We start from the raw sequence: 19,146 nt of genomic DNA on the forward strand, positions 1-19,146 counted from the left end.
AACATCACGCTTGTGTTTTGATGACTCACACTGAGCATTTAATATCTGAGTAACATGTATTTGCTGTATTGTAGTCCACTTCCTGTTGCGTGCAGGTTGAACTCAGACTGCAGATGTAGTTTTCTCTCCATGAGCCGTGTGCCTTAAATACACAACACAGCAGCATCACTTGACATGTGCCATAAAGTCGATCTGACATCTGCCCAGCACCTTTGTAAAAGGCCTTTTACTGACCGACTCCGGCTCGAGTTGATCTTGCAAATGCTTGAATAAAGAAAATTACTGATCGTGTTGGGTCTTGTTGTGCAGCTACCGTTCTCCTGGAAACACAAACAAACAATCAAGTAAACATATCAAATATCTTTATTAAGCATCATTTTTTTTCTCTCTGGGCTCTGGTCTGAGGGCACAGGGAGACGGAAGTCAGTACTGTATGGTCAACAAAAGGATTTAAAAATACAGATATTTGGAGATGATCTCCATCCTGTTGGAAAAAGCAAGAGTCCTTTTACAAGCAGTTTGAAGAGAAAACAGTCACAAATCGATTTACAGTTTGAGATTACGGGCCGTGGTGTTGCGGGAAATGTTTGTGGCCTCTCATCAACATCCATTCGAGTGTTTGTTGAACTAAAGATGACAAAAACAAAATTAAGTAATTATTCCGTCTAATAATTCAAAAAGGAAATAAACTATTTACTTCCCAGGACTGGGAGACAATCTGAACATCTATCTGGTTAGCTGTTCCTGCCGTCTATCGTTCCTCTAACATCTCGTCCATCTGCCTGTCGCTAACGCGCGATAAGTAATGAGTGGAGGACGCTTCCATGTGCACTTCACGGAAATAGGAAAGGAGAGTTGTGACTCCTGATTGTACAGTAGCATGGCCGTAAACCCTGTAGATCCCTGATGACGCTTGGTGACATGTTGATGATACTTGGGGGAGGACTGACAGTGTCGACTGTTTTCAGCCTGTTTAAGTCGCCTAATTCTGAAAGTTCAGTCTGTAAATAGATTTCAAAGCTGCGCCAATCAATATTATTACATTAGCGATGGATAAAATGACTGTGTTTTGTAAATGAGGCCCAAGACTCTGCTGGTCTTCAACTGAAAGGAGCCATTTAAGTTTTAAAGTGTTTGGTTTTGGTTTGAGAGGCCACTTCGGGCTCAACGCGAGGGACAGCATATCCAAGCATTTAGCAGCTACGGAGCTGCAGTCTTGTGGAGGTAAGAAGATCTGAGTGTTGTTGGCGTTTCATTCGGGTGACCAAAAGGCAAAAAATCATGACGATACTAATTAGCTGCTGCAGCTTTAATATCTCACACTTGTCATTGTTTTTAGTTTTGTAGCGTATTTAAAGCTGCACCAATTCATGTCTTCATCTCAATAATGGAGAGTAAATAGATGATTTCTTGATAACACTTTCACCATAACAACTCTATAAAGTGATTACATGCCAATTCTGTGTTTTCAGCTTGTTTGGCTACAGAATAGTGTCAAAATGAAAGTAATTAATGCAGCATTGATTTCATTTATGTTCATATACAAATTTAAGGCATGTTTTATCCCAGAGCTTCTGTGTCCTCTCTGTTTTTAGAGGCAAATGACACAACGTTTACGGTCAAATCTAAACAATTAAAAACATTAGTGTCATTTATTGGCTACTAACAAATACAATTAGTTTTAGTTTTCAGTCTGACCCCAAGTAGGATGACGTGTGACATCTAAATAATTCTACGACGACCACTGCTGTCACTAAACTGATCGATCTCCGTTCATGTCGGCATGTAAGTACGACGTGATGCGACGCCGCAGTTCATCTCAACCTTACCGAGTTTGCATGTGCTTCATAAAAAGAGTGTTTAACATGTTCTAGTTTGTCATCACAAGAAAATAAAGACTACTGGATGGGCACGAAGAAAAGTAAACGACCATTTACGGTGATAATAGATAAATACTTTACTATAAATATACACTAAATGATCCAAAAAAAACCTGGAATGTGACTACATTTTGAGATCATGAATTCAGACATTATAATGCTCATTTTTCCACTTACAATAAGGCAAGCGTTAGTCTAACGTTAGAGGATATTAGCCACTATTTACAAGGACGCTACATCGAATCCAGCTATCATCTCTCCCACGTGTGAAGTTACAAAAAAAAAAAAAAACAACAAAAAAAAGTTTGGTTAAATCCAAAAGACAAAGACCACAAATTGTGCAATTCAGTGCTGTGCTGAGAGCGTTATGAGTGTGATGCAAAGATGTGTGTTAGTGGGGGAGGGGGACAACTGAGGGCCGAATATGAAACGGGGTGAAGAGAAACGAGACATCCAGTGTTCTTGTGAGTGAATGAGCACTGCTGAACCACTGAAAAGGCTTTGTGGGTGTCACCTGCTCTCTTTAAGGCTCATGAGGGGACACATGCAGCCATGATCGGACCCCCGACTCAGCTGGAGACGCGTCAACATCCAGCGTTTAGTGCTACATTTTTTATTTTTTTATTTGGAGAACCTGTCCATGACCGAGGATCCTCTCTGGGGACCGGAAATCCAATTTTGCACCTCAAAAACACGCAATATTTGCTGAGGTTTTCTAAAGAGAGTCGTACAAATCTAAGAAGTGGTGCCGTGCTGTTTTTCAAACTTGTTTCTACGAGCGTAAAGTTCAACCCACAAAGCTGAAATGGACACGGTAATCGCATCTTGAACGGTAACTCCACGAGGATGTTGCCACTGTCAGCGCTTGTTACTATGGCAACTAACTTTGCCGTGTCTCACCTGGGACACCGAGGCGGCAGCTGGGTCATGCAAACATCTGACAGCTGCTTCAGATCTCAAGAGATTCCCTTCAACTATTGATCCTCTTACCGCGCCCGGGTGATTACACATTATTAATGGTTACGAGTGACATCATGGGACCTCCGCCTACTGACAACCTACGGATGTAAAACCTCCTGAGAGTGATTTAAGGCCAACTAGTGAAAGAGAGAAAGAAATCAGAAAGAGAACCGTCATTTCAAGCATATGTACTATAGACATGATGCAGGGTATATACACGTGATTAGGCTGTTGTACAGTGACTGAGTTAGTGGGCGACACTGAGAAGCAGGAGAGGAGGGTGTTGTTGTTTTTTTGTTGTTGTTTACAGGGATGGCAGGTCAGCGTTATAGTGAAACTGAACTTTACAGTGCAAGGGCAATAAAAAAAATGACCTTTGTCAAAAGAAGCCTCAGATATATTGTATGTAAACACCAATATCAATACAATTCCTCCCATAGGAGAAACCATTACAATACATGCACACATGTACACACACACACACACACACACACACACACACGTCATTGTGCTTCAGGTTGGTTCTGATCAGAGCAAAAATCAGTCAAACACACTCCGATGTGAGACTGACAGGTAGTGAAATTAGAGGGGAAATTGTAATGACAAGCAAAAGAGATGTGTACACACACACACACACACACACACACACACACACACACACACACACACACACACACACACACACACACACACACACACACACACACACACACACACACACACACACACACACAGAGAGAGAGAGCGGGGCCTGCTTGTAGCTGAAGATCCCAGGCGTGGTGGGGAGATGTACTGTACAGAGTGGTTTCCATGACACCGGAAGAGTGGGCAGAGTATGTGGGGGCAAAAAAAAAGGGGGGTACCTTGTAGTGGGCTGGGCAAATCAGCGTGGGGAGAAGCCTGTTGCTAAGCTACAGCCAACCACCTGTGTCATGTCCCAGATCTGTGGAGACAAACAGCCAATAAGAAGGACAGAAGAGCTTCTGCATTACAAGAAATGATAATAGTGGAAGCAACAGTTTTAATTTTCAATGATAATTTACACCAGTTTAGTTTAACCAGTGACTGAAAACATGTGAAAATAGTGGCAATTAAAGAGGGGATTGAAAAGTAGATCTACAAGGAGGCAGATCAGCATCGACACTTGAATATTTTCTTTAAAAATTTCCAATTTTGCACAGCATGAAAGATGAAATATTGAGTGTTGTGATTTGAGCTAATATAAACAAATGGACCAAATGAGTGTGTCACAACAGTAACTACCTGCTGTTTTTTAATACAGGACAGTTACTATTTTAAGCCTTTGGTTAAAGGTTTGGAGGTTTTTCAGACACCCTGATTTCTCACAAGAAACATGATAACTGATAACACCAGCTTGACAGAAGTCAAAGTGCTCTGATTAGTTTTGCTTTGCTCTGGTTTGCCTCAGAGGCTTTGTGTTCGACACGGCCTGATCACACGCATGAATTATCTGCTATCAAAGAACTGTTGTTGACCTTAACAATGCGGTCGCTTCCACAAGTGACCATCAGGCCTCTGGACGGGTCCATGTTCATGTGGGCGATGTTGTGTTTCCCCTCGTGGAACGTGGCCAGCGCTGTTCGACTGCGCGCACGCACACACACACACACACACACACACACACACACACACACACACACACACACACACACACACACACACACACACACACACACAATGACAGCATTTCATCAGAGCCGCCCTCTGTCCTTTGAAAACAGGCGTATGATGTCACCAAATATTACAAAGTTTATAGTTACTCACTCTTCTTCTTTGATGGTGTCAAAGCAGGCATCACACACCCGCACGGGGAACTCGAAGCCCATGATTGGAAACGTGGAGCGCTTGGAGCTACATTTGCCGCACACAGCCTTTCCGCACTTCCTGCAGTGATGCTGCACACAGGAAACACACCCAGACATCAGCACGAGCACCTGACGAGGGACTCACAACAGCCAAGGATGCCGGTCAGACTCTCGTACCTGTCTGAGCCCGAGGGTCTTGGTGTCCCACATCTGCTTGATGTTCCAGAAGAAAGGCTGCTCACACTTCTGACAAGAGTCGCTGTCTAACCACTGAGGCGCCTGCAGAGACACGCACAGTTCAAAGCTACGGTCACACACGAAGTTACATCTCCAAGGCAACAAGGGCTGCAAACATTAGCTTCCGATTCAAACAAGAACTAAGACAAAAAAAAAACCACAACTGGTTTGTAAAACATTTGTGTCGCCGTGTACTCGTGATACAAACCTCTTCTCTCTGCGTGTCCATGTTCCACACGGCGATGCCTCCGTCAGCCGAACACGACAGCAGCTGCCTCGTCAACTGGAGGTAACGCAGCGCCTGGACGCGCTCACTGAGAGGATGCAGAAGACATGATCACAATCTAAACAAGGTCATTTTTAGTCTTCTTCATCGGAATGTTTCCTTATTTCAGGGGCAAACTTTTTACGTGGTTTAGTCAAAGCAGCTCTTACAGAAGTCCGGGCGCAACCATTTTCAGTAAGAAACAACTCTGATTAATAGACTGTTCACTTCCCGTCCAGAACCAAACAGCAGACGGAGAGAGCAACTGGCTGGTGAAGACTGTGAAGCACACAGGAGGAAGGAGGAGACAGATTTTTGTTTTTCTTGAGCGTTAGTGAAAACCAAAACAGGGATTGTTATTGGGACATAAAACTGTTTTTATTTTAAAGCTGCTGAAATCAATATTTCTGTATTCACAACGGACATCGTCCACTGAGGATTGTTTCGTCGTTGCATCCTAACGTTCGCAGATCTCGGGTTGATTTTGAGCCGACTGTAGCAGCCTTTAACCAATCAGCTTACAACAGCTTATGATGTGTGTTGTGCACCGAAACACATCAAGATTAAAACAACAGTCCTTCCTCCAATCTGAGCGGAGCGCAACGTATTGTGGGCAAATGGTCGTTGCAGACTTTGTAGAGTAAATTCAAATATGTAGAGCTTTTTTTTTTTTTTTGCTCCGGCTTGAATTTCTTTTGCTTCTTTTTGCTAAACCACCGCTGCTGCTGTTGTCGCTGATTGGTCGGCCCTTCAGAGTGGGCTGAGCGAAACCTTAACGTGAGCAGGGTTTCCAGATTATCATCACAGCGAAGACTGAAGCCCAGAGTCATACCGTAGGTGGGCGGAGTCATACAGTAGGTGGGCGGAGTCATACCGTAGGTGGGCGGAGCCCGGCAGCTGCAGGCAGGTGTTTTCAGTGAAACAGGTAAAACCCCACAGTGCACTACCTGCCCAGCACTGAATAGCAGTTCAACAAAATGAGCAATGAGCTGGTGAACAAAGCAGTCTTCAGCTAAAAAGGCCAAAACTTCCCTCAAGGGCAGGTGGAGACCAAAACAGAGCCAAAAGGAGATTATGTGTTGGGCGTACATTCACCAGGTGGAGACAAACCACCCCCAAAATTAATCCTAATTAATCCTAATTTTGAGTCTGTTCATGTCTAGAAAAACTTAGTATCTTTACAAGCTGTACAGTGATAGCTGTATCTGTCAGCTGGTTTTGAGGTTTTGATGGCCTGCTAGTAGCCACATAAAGCACCACATGCATGAAGACAACTATAAGTCGAGTAGGACAACACAAGAATGCAAATAAACTCACTTATGTTCAAATTTAAACTCAATGCTGACATTTCTTTTCCAGTGTTTTTCAATGGGCTCGCACCCACTCACACACATATATGCAATCAGCACATTTGACATTTTTGCTCATTTCCCCTGTACATTTCTGACCACATAAAATTCAGTCTACACTTAAACACATTAAGTAAAATGGAGAGAAATAGAAACGGGGAAGAACAAGAACACCAAGGAAGAGCTGTCAAAGCTACAGAGCGCATTAGTACCCTAATTTTTATTGGTGTCTTGAGAAACAATCGTCTGTAAATCCTGCTCTGGTGCAACCGGATCTATGGAGGCTTGGACTGACACGCATCAGTGCACATGGGCTTAGTTGATAACTCCTGTACCTGGGAGGTGGTGCAATATATATGGAGATGGAGGAGAGGAGATAAAAACGGTGTCAGTCAGTGTCTGGGGAGAGCTGCTACTGACACCACTGAGACCTGCCTTTGACAAGAGTGTGTGGAGATGAGTTATAGAAGATAGTGTTCACAGACACTGTGGCAAAAGTAAATAATAAAAATAAGGATTTAAAAAAAAAAAATGTTTTATTACTTTTTAGAAGAATCTGGGTCACAACTATATTCCCATTCACTAACTGTCTTTTAAGCTTCCTGAACACAGACCAAATCGGACTGCAAGCAAATTTGGCACTCGTGCATTTATGTAGACGACACTCAAGAACTCACTGATGTCCCTGCAGCAGCAGCGTCCGTCCTTTGCGGCCTCCGATGTCCCACATGATGACGCTGTGGTCGGCGGCCCCCGAGAAGAGTAGCCTCTGGACCGGGTCCCACCACAGGGTTGCTATACTACCTGGAGAGACAAGAAACGCCGTTATCGTCACATCATAGCGTGTGCTGCCGAGAACCTGCTGAGAGACCCTGCTATGGCCTGAGCTGATGGCGCCACCCGGTGCCTGCTGGAAGAACTGCAGGCAGCTCCAATCAAACACCTTAAATCTGGAGCTGAATACAATTAAGGGCTGCCATAATCAAGAAATCTTAACTTATGAGTAATTGTCATCCAAGTAATTGTCATTAACAATTTAATTGTCTTTTTCTGTTCATTTTATGCCGCTATTACGATATAAGCTTAATCATAGTTAAATGATACACCTTATGTAGATTGAACATTAGAATATATGAATATAATTTGTGTTTGCCCTTTAGGCTTCATCAACACTTACACAGGGCAAATATGACATGAACAACAAATATACAAAGCCTGTTATTGAAATGAATGAAGAAATTACTGTCAATGACAGGTACCAATGATCTAAATGAACTATGTTCTATGGGGGCGCTAATTCTCCACTCATGTGCCATTAAACCACAGAAGAAGAAGGGGATGCACCGACATGTTGTAATTAGAAGTGCACCAGTCAAAACTTTATTATTTAATGGAAATTGAAATTTGTTTTTTTTTAAATTAGTTGTATTTCTAAAATGTCTATTAATAACAGCTGCTAACAGCAAGCCTTCAAAACTAGAGTAAAAAAAAAATTGTTAGACAGCTTCTTGTTAGTTAACCTACTCGCTAAATTAAAGCAGTTGTGTTTATTGTTCCTAACAAGTGTTGTAAGGTGCCTGAAAACAACAGAGTGTAATTCAAGCCCCCCCCCCCCCCCCAAAAAAAAAAAAAAAACCAACAAAAAAAACACCCGCGCTATCCACCTCATTCTGTTATATTGACTTAGAAGTTATATTTACAAGAACAAACACTATTCTCTGCTTGCTGGGGGCGAAGAAGCATGTCAATACTCCTGCATGAAACCTTCAGCACTAAAAATAAAAACAGAACTAAAAAAGGCTTTTGAAGGCTCACAGCAGTCGTATGATGAACAACAACAGCCTGTGGGACGCACACACACCCACACGCCCGCGTGCACACACACACACACACACACACACACACACACACACACTTGTTCTTGTGTGCTTCACCTTCATACTTTTACTATGAATTAAACAACTGAGATTTAACAAGTCAATTAGGGAGCTTTCAGTGTGCCAACAGTGGAGTTACCGTCAGACAGCTGTTTCCCTCTGCCTTCCAGTCCCTGTGTTAAACTATGCTAATCCAAGCGAACTGGCTGCTAGCTGTAGCCTCATAATGACCATTTAGGTCATCATCTAACTCTTCTCAGACATTTAGGGAAATCTAAGTCATGTTGCTGTTGACTATTCTTGTAATGAACCCTTCAGAAAAAAATATTGCATTTATCAGTATTTTACTGCACCAATTAAAGGCCACACAAACCACAACACTTTTAATACGTTCATGGACCTTATTTCTTATTCCTGCAAGATGTTGAAGTTGAACACCAACTAGAGGAAATGTGACGCTGGCATGAATCTGACCTTTTTGTACTGTTTTCAAATTTTGATTGATCATGATTTCCATTAAATATTTGGTGCTTGTGCACAGCTTGAGCTCAGCACCACAATCATTAATATGTATAACCATCTGTCAAATTGATATGTATAATCATGAGCACCAAAGCACATCTGCAGATCAAAGAGAGAGCTACGAAGTTTAAAGTCAGAGTGGGAGGGTTTGTAATTGTTTTACATTTTCTAAAAGTTTGTTAAGTAGGAAGGCGCCCTAACACGTCCATAACATCTGGCTAACCTGTCGGGAATATGGCTGTGGTAAAATTAGGCTACTTTCACCAGAGGAGATTGTCATGTGGCTCAGTTTTATTGTGCTATCTAGTTTCCTGGCTCAGCTCAAAGGACACTCAACCCCTGGAAACACGCCTCATCTGAGTCATGTATTTATCCTCTGATTACAGATTTTTATCTCGATGACAGAGTTTTTCACAATTAATTTTCTCAATGGCCACTGAGCAGCTTGATGAGCGTGAAAACAGCACAGCTGCCGGATCTCAACCACAACAAGCAGTTACTGGAACTTCTAGAGCGGCAAGTCAGATGGCATTTTCCATCATCATCATCATCATCATCATCATCATCATCATCATCATCATCATCATCCAAAACTGACCTGAACGATGAACATAATAAAACAGTGTGGGCCCATTCTACTACTGTTCATTTTTTGATATTGCTTATTGAGCAATTGACACTCTTATTGGTTCTTTTTGTTATTTTTAAGCGAGAAAAGAAACAAATTAAGCACAGAATCAACACGTCCTCATTTTCTTCATGTTTACTGTTGCTACTCAACACCATTGTTCTGAACAGAACTCTTCTTTGACCGTATTTTTACCCAGTCATGAGTACAGAGACCCAAATAACGGTTTGGTGTGAAAATGAAAAATGTTTCAAACTTTTCCATCTTGACCATAACTTGAGAAAATTAAAACTATGGTAATGTATAATTTTTGGTATGCAAAGGTTTGTTCTGTCAGCCATAAGAAATTAACTCCACTGTCAATGCAATGTCATGTGACAGCTGAACGGCTCTTGTCAGATTTTCACGTGAGCATCTGAATGCAGCAGCAGGAAATAATCACAGATCACTTCACAATTTTAACTCCTAAGACACGTGTCAATAAGATACAAGTTGATTTTGATTGTTAAAATAAACTGAAACCAGTGAGACCCTGGAAGGTAGAAAAATTAATGCATGTATAAATAGCAGCACTCCTTGCAATAATTGAGAAAAGGTTGCCAGTGATATAAATTATAAACATGGCGGATGATTGTGCAATAAGTCCTTTAACTCTGACTCGTACTGTTACTGTTTTTCCTCTGTTAGAAAAATTACTCAGAGGCTTGGTTCAAAATCAAACATATCGGACATTTATTCTTGCAAGAAGGAGCAAATACATGCACCCTCAAAGAAGGATGTCCAGCATTGCTCAATGTCACTCCTCCTAGGGCAGCTTTATACAGTGTGACAAACAATTAACAGTCACCCCCATTCCCTTTGTATCTGCTTTCGTATGGTAATACTGAGTTGGTTGCAGGTCACAAGATAAGGACACAGTGGGAGTTGTCAATTAGATGCGGAAAGTAAAACAAAAAGGAATCACTTGCAAGTAAGAGAGAAACAAAAGACATTTTTCGGAGCCTGCTTGACAGGAGACTTTCCGGAGCCGCAATGCAAACAAGAAGAGACAATCTTTTTCTTTCCATCATCCTCTTAAAACATATATAGGCATTTTTTTTTAATATGTAAAATGCTTCTTTTTTGTTGTTGTTGAAAAACAGTTAAAACCTTTTAGTGAAAAAAAAGGAGCATTTTGTCATCATATTGGACTCAATACTGGATTCAACTGGTTCATCATTTTCCTGCATAATGAATTCATGTGGAAGAATCTGGGTCATCTATCATTTACTGTCACATCTTCACCATCAGCGGTCGGCTTTTGTGTGCAAGTGTGTGCAGCTTCCCTGAGACTCACCTACACAATGTGGCTGAAAGCTGCGTTACCTTACATGCAGGTGTGCAGAGTATGTAGGCAAGCGCGTGTGTTTTTACCTTCGTGCCCCTTCAGGGTAGTGATGGTGGAGTACGTCTGCTTCTCCAGTTTCAGCAGAGTGATCTGTCCTGAGTAGTCACCAACGAAGGCGTGCTGCGTCTCCTGATCGTATCTGAGCGGGGAGTCAGGGCTTGAACGGGACTCGCTCGACGTGTTGCTGCTTCCTACGGTTACTGAATGAAGGATACTGTAGGCAGGAGGCCCAGGCGGTGAAGTAGTGTCTCCCCAGCATGCTGCCGCTCTGAGTGCACATCCAGCTCACGCTCTTGTCGTGGCCAGTGCTCACCACCCACTCGCTCTCCAGGGAGAACACCATATCCGACACACGGTTCTGGTGGGCTGCAGAAAACACACACAGACCAAGAGTGAAACAGGCACATATTGGATGAACATCAAGTAAGATCTACTCTGTCATGGATGAGCACCATCTAAGACGAATCTGCTCCTTCCATGTGCTGATCTTATCAGAGGCTCTGCTTAGTGTCGCTGTAATCCAGACTAAGACAGGAAAATCCCTTCAAAGGATTTGCACTCCTAATCGGTCCTAATGGTCCATCTTCAGGTGACCAATTTCTGCAGTCAGCATCTCATTTTACTGAGTGCAGTGATTGAACACCTTTCAGGCAGTGCTTTGTTTAGATCTCTGGCTAAATGCTTACGTTTAAAGCGGCATTAGCAGATTTCTTTGGCCACTAGCGGGCAGTGTAACAAACTGTAAACACTTTACCCTCCACTTTGGTCTCCATCAGCCATTGAGGAAAGTTGGTCTACATAACTGATAAATGTTCATCATCTAATCTGTAAAAAAATTTTTGCTGGCTGTTCAGTGCTGGAAAGGAAGTGTCCTGTGGATTTTTAGACCTTTTTACATTAAAAAAAAAAAAAAAAAACAGCTTTCTGTGGTGATGGAAGCATGGTTGATAAGAGGGAACTAACCACAGCAAAGTTGCGAGCCCAAAAACCAAAATCGTGAGCTTAAAGACACTAAAAGGCTCCATAGAGCCGAGAGGAACTGCTGAGTGGCGTGATAATTCTCTGAGTGGCTGCTTGCACATTACATATTGAGCTATGACTTATATAACATATTTATGTGTCAGCTTTGATTTGAAACTGTTACATGTCCCCCCCCAAAAAATATATCAAATCAGTTTGTGTCCATTTGTCATTAATCACAGCAAAAGCATGTAATTTTGTTAAACTTCAAAACTACTTAAAAGTGAGAATTAAAAAATAGGCTAAAATGACTGCCAGGTAAACAGACAGCTAAAACTATCCTACTTTCTGTACAGCTCAGCTGCACTCGGCTGAATCACGCAGGATTTTCTTTTTTGGAACAAAAAAATAAAAGAAGAGCAGGCGGGAATTTTCAGGTGTAAAAACTGTTTGAGGACAAAAAAAACAACAAAAAAACATCCAAAACTGACAAAGCTGCTGTAACGTGACTGCAACACGCGGAAGCACCGAGTCAGAGACGAACACAGAAACGTGGCATCGGGAGCAGCATTCAATATTTCTATGTATTATTCAAAGGACATCAGTTGAGCAGGTGGTCCTTCGATCTGGCCCGTGATGCACTTGCATTCACGCTGCTGAGAGAATGTGGGCATATGCATCCCAGACGCCTCCGAATGTGGTCCGAGTAGATCAGATCACACGAGTACTTTTAGTTGACCACTTGTGACGGGATCAGCCAGGACAGATGTTAACGCCAGGTGTGTCTCATTCAAGTGCACACGATCGATGAGAATATTCTTTCTTTTTTTTTACCTCTTGCATTTCACTTCCACAAGACTCAACCAGGGGTCATCGCTCAGAACACTGAGGCGGACACTTTGATATTTTCTGTCTGTGCCACTGCTCCGTTTTCCTGTAAGTATAAACACGCACCACAGGAACCCTTTTATCCCCTTAATCCATCGGCTTTACTCAAGTCTGTAACCTGTTGCTTTCCTTGGTGCCTGATAGAATGAGTCTAGTTTCAGTGTTTGTAAATGACATTGCTCGTCCGCATCAACATGTTCACATAATAATGCAGCACAGATTTCGCCAAGTAATTCATCCGACCTCCAGAGAGGAAAACTTTCTCTGGGATCATCTCCATCGTAACAATTTGAAATCAGGCTGAATATATGAAGCTGCGTTGGACCACTAGAAAAAAAAAAAAAAATCGATATTGAGTAACACTGACTGCCAAAAGGCAAATGAGCATGTTAAAGTGCGCATGTGTTTGAAGTGTACAGCGCCTGCTTGATCTGACTGAGTCGTGTTTCCACAGTTCAGGCTCAGCTGCTTGATTTTGCCACAAGTGCTAGAAAGCAGATTGAGCATTACACTGGTGACATGTGGTGTTTTGTCCTCTCCAGCAACAGGCCGGCTATTTGTCCCTGAAGCTTTTCCAGTTTGGTTGGCTAAATCGCTGCTGGTACAGTCACAAGATCTTTGTTGTGTTCCCGAGCAACGGTGCCAACATGACGGGAGAGGAAATTAAGATGTAATGAGTGCTGCTTGGACTGTAGCATCGTGACAATATGAATAAATATAATGTCATAAAGAGGGAATTTACCCAAATATCTTCTATTTAAATCCACTTTAAAAGATAATCTTTGGAGTTTCATAGTGTTTTATGGGTCTAACACGGAGAGCCCTCATCGGCTGTTCCTGTTCCAGTTTATCCACAATCACAACAACTACAACTGGCTGAATCATCAACTGATCTTCCAGCTGTTATGTTTGTTACAAATGTCAGGAATATATAAATGCTTCAGAACACTTGGTTCACCAAAGATTGTTGGTTTTCCAATCAAAATATTCATTAAATATTTAATAAATTGGTCGATATATTCTTCTTCTTTTTTTTTTACTGTAGTGTAAAATAGCTCTAATTATACTGGATATCTCTGTTTATGATTTTCAAAACAGATGAAGGCTTAAATAATAAAAAATAGATGATTATAACAAACACTAAAGTCTAAAAATGTTGTTAATTCTTGTACGAGCAGGGTTTAAAAAATAAAAACAGCCAGAAAAGTCACTGCTTTTTGCTCTGTTTTGGCTTTCTTTTCTTTTTTTTTACATTTGAACATTCATAGGCAGCAAAGTCATTTTCCACTGTGTGAAATGGCCAGAACCTGCTGGACTCCTTTCACAGGCCAGATGAGGTTTCTATGTGTAGCAATGCAGTCCTGCCACCTGTTTCTGACTATTCCACTGAAACTGATCACTCAGCACAAAGACACACAACAATGTGCCAACAAAAGAGAGGAAGAACAAGAGTGTCAGCCAGCAAACATGGATGGAAGCAATACACTACTGAAAATATCGATATTCAGCTTTACAAATGTTTCATGAGGAGGGACATGCCCCTTTTTTACTGCCAGTACCGACTCAGCTCAACTCTACTTCTCCTTTAAACAAAAGTTGTGGACGGACCTGGTACTATTTTTGGTATCACCTCCATTGAGGTTCAAAAGGTGACATGGTGATGTTCACTGAATGGGTGACAGTACATTCCTTAGCCAATTTATTGCAGTCCTAAATCCTACTGGGAACAGACCAGTTTAGTTTAGTTTAATTTGGAAACTATTGGAGCCATTTAAACCAATCAGTATGTCCTAAAACCAGACCAAACACTACCACCGGTGCAACTACATCTAGAAAAAAAAAACACTCGACTTTATCACTCATCACTTTAACCACACTTATCACTTTAACCACAGCCTTGACAGGCTAATGAACCCTCCAGTGTCAGTAGCTGCCGAGCTCCAAAAATATGAATAACTTCTTGGCCGTAAATAAGTGTTTTGATGTCTTCCAGTCAGGCTTTTGACAGCACCACAGTACTGAAACTGTTCTTGTTAAGGTTGTCAATGACATCCACTTAAACACAGACAGTGGCAGAACTTCAGTCTTAGTATTACTGGATCTCAGTGCTGCATTTGACACGGTCAATCATGACATACTACTAGGCAGACTAAAAATCTGAGTGGGACTCTCTGGCACAGCACTAAACTGGTTTGAATCCTACTTGAAGGACCGAGAATACTTTGTGTCTGTAGATAATTACACATCAGAGACTAAAATGACATGTGGTGTTCCCCAAGGTTCAATTCTGGGGCCTCTTCTGTTCAACATCTACATGCTTCCACTGGCTCAGATTATGGAAAGAAACAAAGTGTGTTGTCATAATTATGCAGACGACACACAAATCTACATAACTATATCGCCAGGGGACTATAATCCCATACAAGGGTTGTAAATGCATTGAACAAATCAACAACTGGATGTGCCAAAATGTTCTTCAATTAAACAAAGATAAAACAGAAGTAATTGTTTTTGGGGCCAAGGAAGAACGATTGAAAGTCAGAGCTCAGCTTCAATCACTGATGTTAAAAACCACAAACCAAGCCAGAAATCTAGGTGTAGTTATGGATTCAGACCTCAATCTGAACAGCCATATCAAGACAATTACAAAATCAGCCTACTATCACCTGAAGAATACATCAAGGATTAGAGGACTTATGTCTCAACAGGATTTGGAAAAACTTGTCCATGCATTCATCTTCAGTAGACTCGACTACTGTAACGGTGTGTTCACAGGTCTCTGTAAAAAGTCAATCAGAAAACTGCAGCTGATTCAGAACGCTGCAGCTCGAGTCCTCACTGAGACCAAGAAAATGGATCACATCACTCCAGTTCTGAAGTCTTTACACTGGCTTCCTGTCCAACAAAGAATTGACTCCCAGAAAGCTGCAGGTCTGCTGAGACTCTCAGCTGCTTCATATCAAGATTGAAGACTTTTCTGTTTGCTGCCTTCAGTTGAACCAGACTCAAGGATGTTGATCAATTTCCTGCATTTCCCCATTTTATTACTGCATTTTATTTCTTAAACTGCACTGCAACTTTTATTCTATTTTTAGCTTGTTTAATGTTTTAATGGCTGTTTTTAATGTTTCGATCAATGTTTTTAATTGTTTTGCAATTTGCTTTTCCTTTGCCTGATGTTTTGATGCTTTTAATGGTTTTATGTGAAGCCCTTCGAATTGCCTTGTTGTTGAAATGTGCTATACAAATAAACTTGCCTTGCCACAGTTAAAGGAACATTTTAATTTTTTTTTTTTTGTTGATGCAAAGTCTGCTGCTCAGTCTGATCACTTTTAACAGTTTAACATTTACACCTGTCCTTGAGGAGTCTCCGAGGCAGGGAGGGGCCACATCTCCAACACTACTGACACTCAGGAGACACGTTCACTCACATGCACAGATCAGACCTCACTGAGCCTTTCAATTCAACACAATAACTGGGATCGACGTACCACCAATGACTGAAGCCAACCGAGTCAGTGCATTTTCACTGACTGCTGTATTTATTTCCTTCGCATCATAATATTTATCCAATCATATAGAACTTGATTTGTTGTATTTCACTTGTCACAGCCTCACCTGGATACGTTTTGACGTGGTTCATCTTGTTGAAATCTTCAGAGATGAGAAACTCCTACGAGGCAAAACACACAAAGAAAATAGTTTCAAATCAAACGACACTCCTTCCCCTGCAGGTGTTTGGAGGAAGCCAAATATCCAAATTTCAAGCAGCTATGGAGATTAGAGGAGTCTGTTTGTTTTTCCCGGCAAGAGTGTTTAAACAACCAAAAGAGTGTCAATTATGAAGCCATTTGTTTGAGCTGGCTTCACTCACCACAACAGCTCCATTGTCCTGGCCTATGAAGATGCGTCTGCTGTCATGGTGGTACGACATGCAGGAGCACGGAGCTACAGGAGAAAGAGGATGTTCGTCATGAGCCGGGACACGGCTGCAAACAAGCATGTGCACACATATTCACAATTTAATTTCCCCACAGATGCGAGGCAGTCGTACTTACAGGAGACTGTGTGGTAGATGCTCGGCCAGTACTGACCGCTGTCTCTCTTCAGCCACACCCGGATGGTTCTGAGGAAGAAAAACTCATCATTCAAAGCTCTCTTTAATGTCTGGTTACTTGCAAGAGCCACTCAAGGGTCATCCTGTAGTCTATTCATTATATATCTCGTGTAAAAATGACACTTTTCCTATGGAACTTCTGAATGGAAAATATCCAGTTAAAAAATACCTTCATACTTCAGACTAAAACCCATTTCTCATGATGGAAACCACAAGCCTTTATATCGTCTTCAGACTGGACTCTGTTCATAAAGCAGCATCACAGATGAAACCACATTTCAGAAGTGCTGATTCAACACCGAACCACTTCTCAAACTGTCCTTCTGGCCTTTACTGCAAACCACTTTTGATACGCATCTCATCAATATTCTTTCCGTCTGTGAGATTACATGGCGATTCATGGTACAAGATGTAGGCCCCCACCCTTTCAAATTAACATAAGAAATGAATTAACAAGTGTGCCGTCATGTTTTCAGTCCAAGTGCATTTAAAATAAGCTTCCTCCATCCTTTTTGTTTTGTTTCAGCATAAACAATATCAAAAGCACCGTCTGTTTAATTTCGAAACCTGCTGCACCATTACCTCACAACTTCTCCTTTTTATATCAACAGGGTGAAACGAGTGATAGAAACTGCATCACACTTCTTCTCAGTTCCTTTTACTTTGAAGGGGCTTCTTCACTGGAGGGGATGACTCACCTTCACAGCTGAGATTATTCAGCTGCTGCCTCCTCCGGGTTGCATTTATATGATTTGTTAATCGCTCAAGAGTGCCACAACAAAAAGATTTCCCATGAAACGCTACCTATGGTGTGACGTTCAGGGACCAGAGAAGCCAGCCACTTCCACAAAGTGCCAATCGAGCGATAAAGAAACCTATAAATTAGACGAATTACCCATTTAAAAGTGCACTTATTTTCTTTCTTTCTTTATTTGTATCGTTTTCGTCCAGTTAAACATTGAGTGAACAGCTTTAGATGTAAGATGATCAGCGACGACTACAACCTTTAAAAACATCCGATGAGCACTTGAAGGCAGCAGGTCGATATCTCGGGTAATGTTTACTATGAGCGGCACCGAGCTCAGTCAACATGTTGTAATACCGCCACATCAAAATACGACTCGTTCAATTCATAAGCTACAGAGTACAAAATAAATAAAAATAAATAAATAAATAAAAACGTTATGTTTCCGTTTTGCTGTTACAGCTGGCGGTTTGTTCGCGGATGTTTAACGGAGCGGACTCGTGGTGAATTTCTAGCCTCCACACCCTCCTCGTGTGGAGGTTAAATCTCCCTCGGAGCAGCCAAACTAAAACCACCATCCTTAAAAAGGAGCCCGGTTGCTCCTTCTCTCCCGTTTCCTCCTCCTCCTCCTCCTCCTCCTCCAAGCAGCGCGCCGAGTGTTACGAGCGTTAATAACCAGCAAATAGACGGAGCCCGCTAGCTCTGCTACCCGTTAGCCGGGCTCGGTGCTCACCGGTCCTCGCTGACCGTGATCACTCCGTCCTCCTTCGGGATCAAAACGGCGGCGTTGACAGCGTCCGAGTGTCCCTCGATCTTGTTGAGAAGAACCGGCCTGGCGGTCTGGGGCCTCGAGTGGATCTCCGCAGCCATGGTTTGAACGAGCCAGCGGTTGTTTTCCTTCAGCTGGTTTTCCTCCTCACTGAAGGAGGATCAGCTGACACCCGGAGCCGCTGTCAGGATTACCGTAACGACGGCGGGAACGCGCCCGACGAATTCAGACCGGAAACAACCGGAGGGAACGTGAGCGCGCACACCGGGGATGAAATGGTTCCTCACGTGCACGCGTCGACCTGAAAACTCACCGAGCAGGGTTTATAATTGTTATATGCGCTGCTGATAATGATAATAATTGGATTCCTCTGCGACATCCCTTACTATCTGCAAATAACAGCAATCTGGCAAACTTTGGTCTTTTAAATATCAGATCTCTCAATAATAAGTCTTTTTTTATGCCATGATTATTTTATTTTTTTTATTATCACTGAGACATGGTTATCTGAGGGAGACTGTAGCATCCAGGTCTCAGCGGAAGGTATATCTGTGTCGTCTGTATAATATAGTTTATGTCACATTTCTTAAATCTGGAATTGAAATGTTAGATTTCTGTTTCCAACTGAAATTCTAATTTTAGATTTTTCTAGAAATTAAAACTCGTTTAAATTTCTGGTTCAGCTTGGAAATTTTGGTACCGTCCGATTATAGAACTGTAATTTAACATTCAAGCA

General features: G+C 42.0%; 2 protein-coding genes across 2 annotated transcripts in view; one reads left to right on the forward strand and one right to left on the reverse strand.

The window, feature by feature from the left end:
- The window catches only part of dhrs12la (dehydrogenase/reductase 12-like a), a 9,699-nt gene extending 9,412 nt beyond the window's left edge, over positions 1–287 (forward strand). The window contains exon 10 of the mRNA XM_069697698.1: positions 1–287. This exon is cut by the window's left edge and continues 609 nt beyond it. The gene's annotated coding sequence lies outside the window, so the exon portion shown is untranslated.
- A 58-nt stretch (positions 288–345) lies between these two features.
- wdfy1 (WD repeat and FYVE domain containing 1) lies at positions 346–18,600 on the reverse strand. The gene is made up of 12 exons (XM_069696985.1): positions 18,375–18,600; positions 16,838–16,905; positions 16,654–16,727; positions 16,398–16,452; positions 11,147–11,297; positions 10,958–11,070; positions 7,195–7,321; positions 5,112–5,217; positions 4,844–4,945; positions 4,626–4,756; positions 4,337–4,445; positions 346–3,783 (listed from the first exon to the last, which is right to left on the reverse strand). Exons 1-12 carry the CDS (start codon positions 18,509–18,511, stop codon positions 3,724–3,726), a joined length of 1,233 nt encoding a protein of 410 aa, XP_069553086.1. The 5' UTR covers positions 18,512–18,600; the 3' UTR covers positions 346–3,723.
- Positions 18,601–19,146: the final 546 nt, after the last annotated feature.

This window comes from Brachyistius frenatus, unplaced genomic scaffold, assembly GCF_029030835.1.
Source record: "Brachyistius frenatus isolate BFR_SWC_R1_liver_20210118 unplaced genomic scaffold, ASM2903083v1 Contig_1, whole genome shotgun sequence".
Taxonomy (NCBI): Eukaryota; Metazoa; Chordata; class Actinopteri; family Embiotocidae; genus Brachyistius; species Brachyistius frenatus.

What these genes read in the sequence shown, in the direction of transcription:
- wdfy1 (XM_069696985.1), bottom strand. Translation starts at nt 18,511, where the DNA reads ATGGCTGCGGAGATCCACTCGAGGCCCCAGACCGCCAGGCCGGTTCTT. An exon ending in ATCACGGTCAGCGAGGACCG is followed by an intron (nt 16,906 to 18,374) that starts GTGAGCACCGAG and finishes TTTCTTCCTCAG; the next exon opens with AACCATCCGGGTGTGGCTGA. An exon ending in CTGCTGCTGCAGGGACATCA is followed by an intron (nt 5,218 to 7,194) that starts GTGAGTTCTTGA and finishes GCATCCTCTCAG; the next exon opens with TGAGCGCGTCCAGGCGCTGC.